The 13772-nt window shown below is 31.2% G+C and overlaps 1 protein-coding gene across 6 annotated transcripts in view; it reads right to left on the minus strand.

The window, feature by feature from the left end:
• DMD (dystrophin) overlaps positions 1-13772 on the minus strand; it is a gene marked incomplete at its 3' end in the record, with an annotated part of 2539585 nt that overhangs the window by 1241131 nt on the left and 1284682 nt on the right. For all 6 annotated transcript variants that reach the window (XM_081277777.1, XM_081277778.1, XM_081277780.1 and 3 more), the window contains 4 exons: positions 10884-11006; positions 8455-8592; positions 5602-5754; positions 4565-4747 (listed from right to left, as the gene is read on the minus strand). In XM_081277777.1, coding sequence (XP_081133903.1) covers positions 4565-4747; positions 5602-5754; positions 8455-8592; positions 10884-11006 — 597 coding nt within the window. The remainder of the gene's footprint in view (positions 1-4564; positions 4748-5601; positions 5755-8454; positions 8593-10883; positions 11007-13772) is intronic.

Consider the following 13772-nt stretch of genomic DNA (forward strand, 5'->3'; position numbering starts at 1 on the left):
TAATTACAAGATATTTAAAAATATTCTTTATAGTGTGAAAATAATTTAATATAGCTTTTTATATCTTTATCCTTCCTTCTGGCTTTATTTTCCTTTTTACAGAAGCATATTCTTTAGTAATTATTTCATCATGAGTAAATAAATAATAAATTTTCATTGTATTATTTTATATAAAATCAGTTGTATGTCTGAATACATTTTGCCTTTATTCTTAAATCACAGTTCACCTGGAAGTTGAAATTTAGCCTAGAATTTTAAAGATTTTCTAACATCTATTATATTCTAATACCTATTGTTGATGATAAGTCTGCTGTGGATATTGTTATCCTGTAAGTATTCTGTCTTTTGTATTCAGTAGCTTTTATTATACCATCTTGGTCATTTGATGTTTTGAATTTCATTCAGAGCTATCTAAGTATGGATTCACTTTTGTTTGTTCCACACTGGTAGAGCTTTATTCAACCTAAGGATTCATGCAAATTGGAATTTATTAAGTGTCAGTCATTTATATAAAATATTTTCTATTCTCCATGCTCTCCATATTTGCAATCTGGAATTCTTTTTATGCATATGCTTAAGTTTTTTATTCTATTATCCACATCCTGTATGACTTTTAGCAAAGCAATTTTCTCAGCATCTTTTCATTAATATATTATTTTCTACCTATGGATTCACTTTTTCAAAAGTTGTTTATTTCAATATTTTTATTTATTTATAAACTTTGTTTTTTTATATCTGCCTGTTAACTTTTCAAAATGGCCTGTCCTTGAAAATTTTTATTTTGCTTTTTACTTCTGGACATTAGAAATGTTTATTTCAATATTATTTTCTGATTGTCCTCTCATCTTTAACTTCCTTATGTGTATATTTGATTTTTTATTTTCTGCTAACACCAATTGTAAAAATAATATTTCTCCACATTCATTGTAAATTTTAGTCCATGAGTTTATTTTGTACAGAAGTTCCACATGAGCATTTAGTTATGGTGGTATCCTTATTGTGGAATTTTGTGCTTGCATTTCCTTGGGCCATCTGAGATTAACTGCCAAATGCAGTTTACCAAAGATGTATTATAATTTTTCAGAGCCCTTATTATTTTATTTTCTTATCTTGCTCTTCACCTTCCTGTAGAAAATAAGAATTCAGATATAACTCCAACAGCAAGTTTATATAGAATCATGTCCTTCATTGATAGAGTCACCAGCTTTGCATGAAATTTCCAACAAATATTCTGTGACTCTGGACAAAACTATCTGTCCATGGATTATGGAAATTTATGTGCAATAGCACTGAAAAAATGTATCATATATCTGTTAACTTTTTCAACAAATGGAGCATGCTGAGTCTAATTCTCTTAATGAGATAAAATATATTAGTTTTTTTAAAAATTTTTAGTTGTAGATGGATACACTATCTTTCTTTTATTTATCTATTTTTATGTGGTACTGGGGATCAAACCCAGTGCATCACTTGTGCTAGGCAAGCACTCTCCCACTGAACTACAATCCCAGCCCCACATATTGTGTTTTTCAAATAATGTATCTTTCAGTGTTGTACAGAAATAAAAAGAAAACATTGACTCATTGAGCTCACAATGCAGCAGATGTTTTACAAATATTACGTTGTTCCATCATCACTGATATCCTTATTACCATTGTAGATGAGGAAAATGAGGCTTAAAAAGGTGAACCCATGATCATACAGCTAGTAGAACAAGTCACTGGGATTTAAATTAAGGATTATCCAATGCAAAGATTGTTCTTTCTACTAGACACTGCTGTTGTAATGAATCCTACAAAAATTTCCTTATGTCCAGTTTCCAGTCAGTGCTTGATAATGAGCAACCTAGTCTCTAAATCAATAGGAAATAAAACCTGAATGTTTATTTTCTAAGTAGGATGAGAGTTTTCCCCTGGTGAATATATGGGGAACTCTTTAAACTGCCTTCTTCCTGGTCTGTTGTCCCTTCTTAATGGGCTCCTAGTTTGTCCTGAGAACCACTGTTTATTGATATAGTCTATCATGCATTGGTTTGCACTCCTGTATGGCTGTGGGCTGCTTCATGGCTCCCTCAGACAAAGTCCCAGGGCTTTTCTGAGATTTACTACAGTCATATTTAATTCTGACACAGACACTTACGTGCATTAAATTTACACCACTTAGCCAATTTCTTAGTCTTCATCTATGAAATAAAGAAAATTAACTTCTCATTTTAAACTTAGTTCTCAAATTCTAGGCACTTTAGAGTGCTGTCTATTCTCTTGAATTGCTACTGTCAAGACATGGAAGACTAACTGCAAATCTCAAGTTTATATCTAGAGAGATCAGAAAGGGACCAGTTAGGAGAAATAAAGATGAGAGAAACAGAAAGAGAATGAAGGGGAGGTAAGGAATTTTGAAGCTATGACCATCTATACTGCATGAAGGCCATGGTAGAATTATTTCAGACACAACTTCTCATTTAAACTGTTATCCTGTAGCTATCTCAAGTGATTCCATTGTCAAAGCACTGGGAAGCAAGATTCTAATTAATGTGTATGGTGAAATCAACTTTTCAAATACATTTGTGGTCAGTGGAATACAAAGATACATCTTGGATATATCTTTTTCTATTTATATATTTATGCATCACTCTACATATCTACCTATATTCTATCATCCTTCAGTTATAACTAAATCCAATTAAATTATAATTGTGATATTGATTATAATTCATACATGTTGGGATTACATCTATCATCATGGACAATCAAGAATTAACATTAAAGAAGCCCCCATCATACAGACCTAAATTTTCAAATTTTCATAAACAGAACTCAAGAATAGTTTTTAATAAAATAAATCTCATTATTTTACTATAATTCACTTTAAATTTTTAAACCATTTCTCATATCTTTCTTTTATTTCACCAATCATTATGTTGTACAAATATTTGTTAAGAGCCTGCTATGTCTAGGGATATACATCATTTTAAGTGGGTGATTTATGAAGATTTTTAATTCTGTATTTATTTAAACATAAAGCTTGAGTAATTTAACTTGACTAGGTTGTTAACAAATTGGATGCTTCATACTGGGTGTATTCAGACAGGGAAAATTGAAATGCAGAAAAGAGTTGGTCAGATCATTCAAAGCAGGGGACTTGTGTGTAAATGACCTATTAAATCAAGACAAAGCTATTTTATTAGTTTTTTCTATATGGTTGCTTTAATCTCTCACTTCATTTTGCATCTGCAGATACAGTTTTCTGTTAGTGTAAGCTTGAGTGATTAATGACATATTATGTTCATAACATCTAGTATGAAGAATAAAAGGCTGAAACGTTCAATCAGTTAGAATTAGACTTAAAATGTAATACAGTTTCAATCTTTTTTAGATTATTCTTTCCAACTACTCAGAATATTCAACTGCTATTAAACTTTGGGTCACTGGATTTCATAGAAAACAGTATATAAGTGAACTTTCTTAAAGTATAAAAATAAATAATAATAATATGTAGCATATTTTCTGTATACGTTTATAGTTATTTTAATTGTCTTAGACAAATTTAAAGTATATGCCCTATTAAATGGAATCAACAGTATCATAAAAATTTCCCAAGAAATCTCATTTATGGGCTGAACCACATGCATTTGTCATTTACATAGGTCAAAATGGTTGAATGTCTGTTTGCTTCATATTATTCAATCCAACATAATTATAAAGCCTTATTGTCCAGACTTTTATAATCTGGTCTTTTGATGTATTTTGTTAGATATTTACAGATTGTCTTCATTCCTCTTCACTTTACAAGAACCCGGAATAGGAAAAGAAAATGCGTTTGTCAGAAAATCTTTGTAGTTTGTACCTTATTACAAATAAAAATCTAAGTCCAAGATTACAATTTTAAATTGCCTTTTGAAAGAGAGAAACACAAACTTTCCATTCAGTTGTTAAAAAGAAGTCATTCCTTTTCATTTTGGCTTGTACCATTTCTGTAATGACATTATATGGTATTGTTCATCTGACATCAGTTTCCAACCATCTTGCTAGGCACCAAGTTTTTCTAATAATCATTGTGACCTACTAAGAAGTTAACCAGGTTTAAAGACTAAACTATTATTCTTTGAGTCAATAGGATATGGCCTTAGGCAGGTTGATATAAGATGTTTCACAAAATATTTGTTATTTACCATATATACAGTAAGAAAGTAAAATTAGCATGGGATGATCTCAGGAAAGCAATACATATTTCTGGATTAGACACTGAAGTAAAGTAAATGTATGATAAATTGACAAATTCACATTGCCAATGTTATGAAAAATGATGCAGCAAAAAAAATTAAGATGTATCTTTCATTTCTGGTAAGGGGGCTTTTCCTATTAGCTGTTAATTTATCATGTTTTAAACTTCTAAATGAAGCACTAGTGTTACAGAAGCCCAAAGTGAGAGAAACTGCTCACTTTCAAAATGCACATAAGTAGTTTGAAATTGCACCTGGATTTTTTTGTGTTGTTGTTAGTAGGCCTCTGTTAATAGAGTAGTAGTTGCAAACACATATGTGGGTTTGCCAGTAACAACTCACAATTTGTGCAAAGTTGAGTCTTCGAAACTGAGCAAATTTGCTCTCAATTTCCCTCCAGCGCTTGCTGAGCTGGATCTGAGTTGGCTCCACTGCCATTGCGGCCCCATCCTCAGACAAGCCCTCAGCTTGCCTACGCACTGCATTCAGCTCCTCTTTCTTCTTCTGCAATTCACGATCAATTTCCTATTGAGCAAAACCAATACAGGGCCCAGGGCAGTTAGCCAACCACATCAACCAACCTGCAAGTAGCAAACACTTCTCTCAGAAATTTCATAGGCTGTTGTTCCTTTATTGTCATCTTTCAAAATTTACAAATATGGAAGGTGTCACTGTCATCCTCACTCAAGAATCCAAATATTATTTCAATTATCATTTGAATGCTCAGTTTTAGACATTCTAATTAGAAAATATGAAATTGATCTAACATTTTCTTTCTTCTGATTCCTCTGGTGCTTTGAGGGTTGACCCACATTGGAGTGATTACTCATTATTTTAGGGACCATCCATATAGAATGTAATTTAGAGGGTAAGTGAATAAGTTATTTTCTTTTAAAGTTTTGAGGAACTCAACAGAGAATGAAGCAAAAAAATAAAATAATAATGGAAAACACATCTTCAGACAATATGCAAATAAATCTATAGAGATTTGACAGTGATGTGTGAAGATGCTCTGATGAAATGAATGTGCTAACATGAGAAAGAAGTCGTCCATATACCGATAAGTCATTAGTTCATCTGGAACAAAGATACACAAAGTCAATTACAATTTTACCAGAAAACACATGACATTTCTTAATTCATTTTACATTGTCTAAAAGCAAAACATTTTATTCATTCAACATTATGTCAACTGAATAACATTTAATACAATACATTTACTAAAACAAAACACAATACAAAGAAATGCACCAAATCAAAGAGAACATTAATAGAGGCAACAGGAACATTAATATTTTTAATATGATCCTTACAGATTAAGTTAAAGTAATTAAACTGTAGCAATAAAATCTAGTATTGACATTCTAAAACAACATTACCTTTATTTTCCTTTCATCTCTGGGTTCAGGTAGACTGGCTAATTTTTTTTCAATGTCATCCAAGCATTTCAGGAGATCATCAGCCTGCCTCTTGTACTGATACCACTGATGAGAAATTTCTAGAGCCTTTTTTCTTCTTTGAGACCTCAAATCCTGTTCATGATGCAGATATTATTAAAATATCAATATATAAGTACAGTACACTTCTGGCTGTAGTTATTCATAAAAATAATTTGAGTCCCTCATCTTTTTGTACACTTGTTAAATCACATTTAAATGCTAAAAAGACAAATGATTTAATTATGTATTTACATGGCAAGACCGAGATACAGAAGCTAAGTAACCTGAACAACACATTTAAAGTATTTTCTCTTAGCATGTTTAAACTTGTTTAGAAATCACACCATAGTTTTAGTGAGCTAAATAAATTGTTGGGTAGTCTATGTGGAACAGTGTAATATATTAACACAATTCACTTAACTAGATAGTTGCAAAAACAGCGAGTCTCTATTTGACTTTTAAAATACATAAGATTCTAAAATTTACATGTTAAGTTCTGGGCTTATAAACAAAATGTTAAGTTTATATAGCCATGCAGCATACATTCCTGGTTTTAGAAATACCTGAAAATAAAAGTTTGATAGGCCAGTAACACTGTATGATTGAAAATATAAAGTCACTTTAGTTATAAGAATTTTTCAAGCTACATGTGTAGAAGAATGACTATTATTCATATAATTATAAATGTACATAAAGATAGCAATTTAAATATTTTAAATTTCAGTGTTTTAAAAATACAAATTATTTTTCTTTCAAGGATTACATAGCCAACTTTGTATTATCATACCAAATCAAGTTCAAAATATGAAAAGATTAACTATTTTAAAAAGAGATGACAAAGGTGGTTTTAAATCAACCTGATGAGACAAACAAGGGTGACTGGTTTAATGAATCAACAAAGGGGTGAAATCAATCATTTTGCTCCTACAAGCACACTCAGAGTCTTTTATGATCAATGGAATTAGTTGGAATGCCATTTTATAACTCATGGGAACATAAAAGCTCTGAATAAGCTTTCATTTCTTCAAAGAGGTAGCAATTAGGATATTATGTACCGATTTAACTCCAACTAAAGAAAATACCAAATATCAAAGGGTGGCTGAAAAATTCATTGGCTTGGAAAGTTTTGACCTTCATTGAAATATTTCATAAGGACTAGCATTGGAACTTCTTGGCAGATTAATATATTTACCGAATTTCGTGGTGTAAATTATTTTGGCCAGTACAATTGATGATTTCCAATAATCGCCTATAGGATACATTTGTGTGAATGATCAAGACCTCCTGCTTTATTTTGTTTAAAAGTGGGGATATGAAATTTAGTGCAGTTTACATTTTATGTTGTATTTCTAACCCTCCTGTGGAGGTAATAAATGCCCAGACAGAGTCAAAAGGGATGCTGCTTTTTTCAAAGGTACCAAGATACAGCCACGTGAATTAAAATTGAGCTGTGCCTTATTTTTGATACAACTCACATCTCTGCCAAGAGAAAAAGGTTTGGAAGTAATAAATCTGAAACTCCTTCGATTTTGTAAGCACAAAATGATGTGTAATATGCAAAAATAGAGATATTATATAGATTTCTTAATAGGTATGCCAGATAACCATTAAACACTGCTGTTTGGTAGGACACATGTCATCATGTGACCAGTATAGATGCTTTTGAAGTCTTGGTCACAGTCACAAAGGTGTGAGTTATAGAGTTTTCTGATTTTCTGAATCCATTTGATTTGCTTTTTCATTTCCCTCCAGGAAGAGTCCTTTTCTATTTACTATATTTATCAACAGTTACCTTCTGAGCACCTGCTGGCCAATTAGACTTTCCTCATGGATTCCTTACAGGCACAATATTGTGTAATTACATTCTCAGCAGTGTTTATTTGGTTGACTATAGGGAAACAGGTTTTATCCTCTCATTTGCATACAGAAAGCAGATTCCAGCCACCTACTAGGCGGATCTACCTATACAGCTACATAACTCTAAAAGAGTGATTTACAATGAAGAGCTTGGCAATTAACAGTATTAGAAAATCAGCCATGCATGCAAACAGTGAATATTGCAAAGCATATACAAAAAAAGGTTGTTTCACAAAACTTTTCATACATCCAGACTCAAGAACTTCCTAAAGATTCATTATAATCAGGAAAAAACCCCAACAATGTATTCTGTTTTTCTGCACAATCCAGATGAGTCACATGGATACGTGAAAGTAGCAGTTCTTCTTCAAGGGCATTATAAATATTTTTGAGGATTCCTATATAAATGAAATTAGACTCTTGTAGATGCTTAGTTAGTTGCAAAGAGTGACTCTCTTAAAGGCACAATAAACTTTATTTTTTTAGAAAAATGAGGAACATCCAGGCCTTGATAAATAAATATTAGGACACCAAAACCCTGGACTTACTATAACATTAAGAAAAAAAATTAGAGTAATGAGGCAGGGAAAAATCAAAATATATGTTGGTTATTCTGGCAGTTAAGGAAGCTTTCTCAATACAAATACAAATGTTGTTTATAAACTATATTAGAAAATTAAATGTATAAATACTATGAATGATACATTTTGATACCTTTCAATATTATTCAGAAAAATCTGAAAATATCTTTTAAGTGACATCTTTTAAAATTAGAAAACACACAAAAATGCTAACTAAAGCACACATATGAACAGAAAAAATTGAATTTTGTGACTAAGATTCTTAAGCAGATTTTATTTATGCACAATAAATAAATTTTACCCTACATATGAAAAAAACCACAGGCAAGGTATATTATAATTTTAGCTCTAATACCTTGAGAGCATTATGTTTTGTCTGTAACAGCTGCTGTTTTATCTTTATTTCCTCTCGCTTTCTCTCATCTGTGATTCTTTGTTGTAAGTTGTCTCCTCTTTGCAACAATTCTTTTACAGTACCCTCATTGTCTTCACTCTGATTAAAAACAACAAGTACAGTCTTCATTTTGGTTTTTTTTTAAAGCTGTACATTGTTAACAGAGATAATAAAACATGTTATCTAAGCACACACAAAAACTCCAATTTTAAAACTTTTAGGGAACTTTCTTAAAAGATACAATGGTTATACCTTTTCTTTTATTATTTTTATACTTTAGAGTTTAAAAGAAGTAAGTTTCTCCCATCTAGTTCTACAGAACAATTTTAGGGGCATATGTACGAAGATGAAGGAGTAAAGGTACTTTCTCATCAGGTAAATGAACTGCCTTGAAAGTTTGTTTCGGCTTTTTTAGTACAGTTCTAGAAATTAAAGTTTGTACAAATAAACTAACCTTGTTATTTGTAATGTTAACTCATCCATATAATTAAATTGATGTGTGTATGTGTATGAAAAATGGTAAAAAATTTAAATACTAATATGCTACTCAATGAAAATACTTACATTTAAATGTATAGAAATTTTTTTATCAATAATCTGTTTTATATTTGAAATCTCAGCATTCAAATTTAGGACATGAGGAATTTGTAAAAAATTATGTAGTGAATTGCTGTCAAATACTGCAAATTGTTTATAAAATGTCATAGTATGTGTTAACTTTAAATAAATAAGTGTTAAAATATGGATTGAGAAAATAGCTTCAAATATTTTAATGTGTAATTTGTTTTTATACTCTAAGAACAATATTTTAATTTTATATACTTAAAAGTGAAATAATTTGAGTACATGCTGGTCTAATATAGGTATATATGTAACTATTTGGCTTTTCATCCCTAATTTTGTATTTTTCAATTCAAAATATGAAACTATCTATTAAGGAGGCTTTCCATGCAATGCTACTGAAGGTATGAAATGCTAAGGTTAAAAAATGACCATATCATATGTTTGGGTAATTTTATATTATTTTTATGGTATTAGATGTAATATATTTAAATCTTTAATACCTATTTGAACTTCAATATGCAACTCAGGCCCTACTGATTTTGCTTAGAAGAAATGGGATTTTTTTTCTGATATTTGTTGATTAATAGTCTATTGAAATGTATACAATAATATGGACATATTCATAGTCTATAAAAGACCTTACTTATTTTATTATGCCTTTCAAAAATCTGCAACATTTTCTAAGGACAAAAAAAAATTAAGCAAAATAGATTTCACTTATTTCCCCTTAACCAGGCAAGGGCTTTAGGACAGTGTTTGTGATCAAGCCAAGAAGCAAGCAGTACTTTTCATCTTGGTGCCCTCTGCTTTCTTCTTTAACATGAAGTAGAGATAGTTGGAATTCAGTATCTTGGAAAGCTCTTCTTGTCTTTCTTTCCATGAGCTGAGTTGGCAAGACCACCAAAGCCCATTCATGGCAAGTATGAACTTGGGCAGCTCCAGGAAATCAGAAGTGATACCAGTGGGAACTAAGAGTGGTAGGTGAAAATATTTCTCCTATTGTTTCACATGGCTATTTTCTAAAATTGATATATTGCCTTCTGATGTTGCTTGCAAGCATTGTTTGAGAAGCCTCTAGCATTAATACATCTCTGAAAATCTCCAGAAAGATGCATGTAAAGGTTAAGAATGCCACAGAGGTGATGGCAGTGAACAAGGAGAAAAAAAAACTGTGGAAAGGAGGGTGAAGGGAAGAATAAAAGTCAGTGAATAGGGATGTGATGCAGAAGTAATTAAGCCAGAGCAAAACATCAAAGGCATCTTGAAATTGTGATTGAAGGAGAATGTTCTTAGTTAATAAGTAGCCCACATGGTCATATTTCTTTACTCCTATGAAATAAGCAGCATGGCATATTTTAATCATATACTATACTATTTACTCATTTTTTTGTTAAAATAACTTTGTAGGAAACTTTGGTAAACAAAATATATATTGTGTAAATTTGGCCCTTCTATGACCAAACACACGACTGACACAAAACATGTGCTATCTTTGATAGCTGAAATTCTTATTAAATGTCTAGTTTATTTTCTGATTGACTATTTCTATTACATATTTCCCTCCAAGTTCAAAAACAGCACAGGTCAAAATAAATTTAAGTATATTTTAGAGTGTGTAATTGCTCCTATATGACCAGACCATAGTAATTTGGCATTTGATATAAAAGGTCAACAAGAATATTTTGCATTTCTAAAAATCAGTAGAATCATATAATGTGTGAGGTATATTCTGAGAATTCAGTTGGAGATCTGAAGTATATAATTTCTTTCTACTTTTTTTTCATTTTTACTCCTAGTTCATTCACACTTTATCACAACCAATTTACCATATCTTTATTGAAGTCTTCCTCTTTCAGATTCACCCCCTGCTGAATTTCAGCCTCCAGTGGTTCAAGCAATTTTTGTATATCTGAGTTAAACTGCTCCAATTCCTTCAAAGGAATGGAGGCCTAAAAAAAAAGATAGTGCTAATTTAAATCAAAATTACTTTTTATTAGAAACACATACCAAAAGAAACACATTTATTCAACCTCCTGTGGCTAAACTAATGACATGCATTATGTTTCCATATCATATTTTATGAAGGATTTGAAATACAACTGAGAAAGTACCTGTAGATGCAAATAAGGACAAACATTTAACATCACCAGAGCTGAACATACATGCAAGATAATGCAATTCATCATTCTGTGGTATCAAAAAAGGCAATTTACATAAATTTTGCTGCACTAATGTTTAATATTCTAACCTCAAATTCAATCTTATCTTAAATATTCTGATATAGATATCATTTGAGCAAATATGTCTTATCAAAAATTACTTCATTCATCAAATAACAGTAACCTCAGGTAGAAATGTATAATTGTCACCCTATCCTTAGAAAAACTACATGGCAATCTGCTCAGCTATCTTAAATGTCATTTTTTTGCATGGCAAAATTGACAAGCATGGTCTTCTAAGACAAACAATGCCATTAGCTTGCCTTCAGGAACGTTTTCTTAGATGGCACATATATATTCACATGAATGAACTTAGAATATTTAACATAAAATGTCTGAGTATATGTTTTTCAACCTTTTAAAACATAACAGTTTAATTTGGAAACTCATATTGACTAGTTTCAAAAAACTTGAATATTCTTTGATTTGCTTCATGAAACACATGAAAAAGGAGTGATGAATGAAAAGACATTGAAATTCAAATATTCAAAAGATGGGGCAACATTTAGTCATTAAAGTTCTGTTAATAAAATACACTTTTACTCTCTTGATATTCTGTATTTAATTTCTTCCCATAACACTGGAAAATAAATTTATGCTGAATATAGTTTTAAAACCCAGAGATGAAATATAGAAATCTGATTTTCTTCAGAGATATTTTACATAATAGAACTAATTCAGAAATAGGTCTTAGTGTCTTATGCCCAGGATGATTGCATTCATCAACTTTGATCCCCACATGTTCTTTCCCAGTCACATTTTCAGCCATAGGTCTTTCCTATCTTTATTAGATGCAAACAGCCAAAGGACAATAAGGTAAGTTTTCAAGGACAAATCAAATATGTAATGGTAGTCTGTCACTAATGAGTAAGTGAATAACTAAATGGTATTCATAGGGGAGCATGACTCTCACATGCAACATGAATAAACATGTATAATCTAGGCATTTCTATATACCCCAGAAAGGATCTATGGAGTCTTTTAAACTGTAACTTGGTGAAAACTCATTTTTAAGTCCAAATAATCATTGTCATTGGAAATAATAGTTACTTGAAGTACTACAGGATCTCATGAAAACAGAAGAGAAGGGAGGAGATGAAGGGGGTAAGAGGAAATGAGGAGGAACTAGAGAAGGGAGGGAACTAGAGAAGGAGAAAGGAGTTTCATTTAGTCAGTAAATAAAACTGACTAAACTGCTACATGCATGCATGAATATGTCCTAATGAATTGTGATTTTATGTATAACTATAAAGCACATAAAAACCCAAATAAATAGAAGGAAAACCAGTAAATAAAGGGGATAAGGGAGAGGTGTGAGGGTAGGGAAAGGAGAAATACTGGGACTTAAAATCAAGCCAATTGTATTATATTCATGTAGGAATATCTCAAAGTGAACTCCACTATTGCATGTAACTATAATGAACTAATAAAAACATTAATATCAATAATGATAGTAAAAGGGAGATCAGTAGATTAGAGCAAGTGGTTCAGGGGGAGGGAGGAGAAGAGAGAAAGAGTAAATTCTGGGGAATGATATTGGTCAAATTATCTTATGTGTATGTATGAATACAGCATAATGAATCCCACTATTGTATATAATTTTTACACGGCAATAAAATTTTTAAAAATAAGCTTTAAGAATATTTCAAGATATTACTAGCATAGTCCTTAGTTCAATCCTCAAATACTGTTCAAAGGACTTTAAAGGTAAAATTATTACCACCCTTGTTTTGAATACCATCCTTTAGAATTTTAACTACACAATACCAATTTGATAGTGTTATGTTATTAAACTGTTCTTCACGTTTGCTGATTTTAATAAGAGAAACTACATTTTTTCTACTTGATTTTGTGAGCATACAATGATAAATGTTTAAAATAATTTTTATTGAATACTTGGATATCAAAATAACATGGATATATTTGCAGTCAGATTTACCTTTTTGGTCTGCCTGCATCCTCTCTAGCTTATCTTCTCTCCATATACTGATAGCATTTTCAAAGGCCCTAAATTTGGACCTCTGTACCCTTTTCCCAATGCTTCTCCCATAATAAAATATATTTTCTTCCATGATTTTAACTATAAGATTTGTGCTTCTCAAACTGTTATAAAGACAAGCTGTGATCTCACTTCTGAATTCCAGTCTAGACTAGAAATTAGTTAATTTCTCACCTGAATTTCAATCTATCTAGAACTAAGCTATTTAACTTCCCCCAAACTTCTTACAACACTAAATTTCCTAGTTCTGTAAATAGATAATTTTTCTTAGTCATCCATGTTTAAAACATAAGTCATGTCATTCATTCTTGAATATCTTTTTCTAATAAGTATCAGTAAGTGTTAATTAATTTTCTATGATCCACTTGCTTTGTATTCCCAGGCGCATCATCTTTCTGAGCCCTCACATAGGACAGGCAATTACTTCCAGACTAGAATAAAATCTCCTTCCTGCCAAACCAGTTCCAGCCTGTGCACAGTGATCAGGTCAGTATGTC

The sequence above is a fragment of the Spermophilus citellus genome, assembly GCF_964194105.1.
Source record: "Spermophilus citellus genome assembly, chromosome: X".
In the NCBI taxonomy this organism is placed as follows: Eukaryota; Metazoa; Chordata; class Mammalia; order Rodentia; family Sciuridae; genus Spermophilus; species Spermophilus citellus.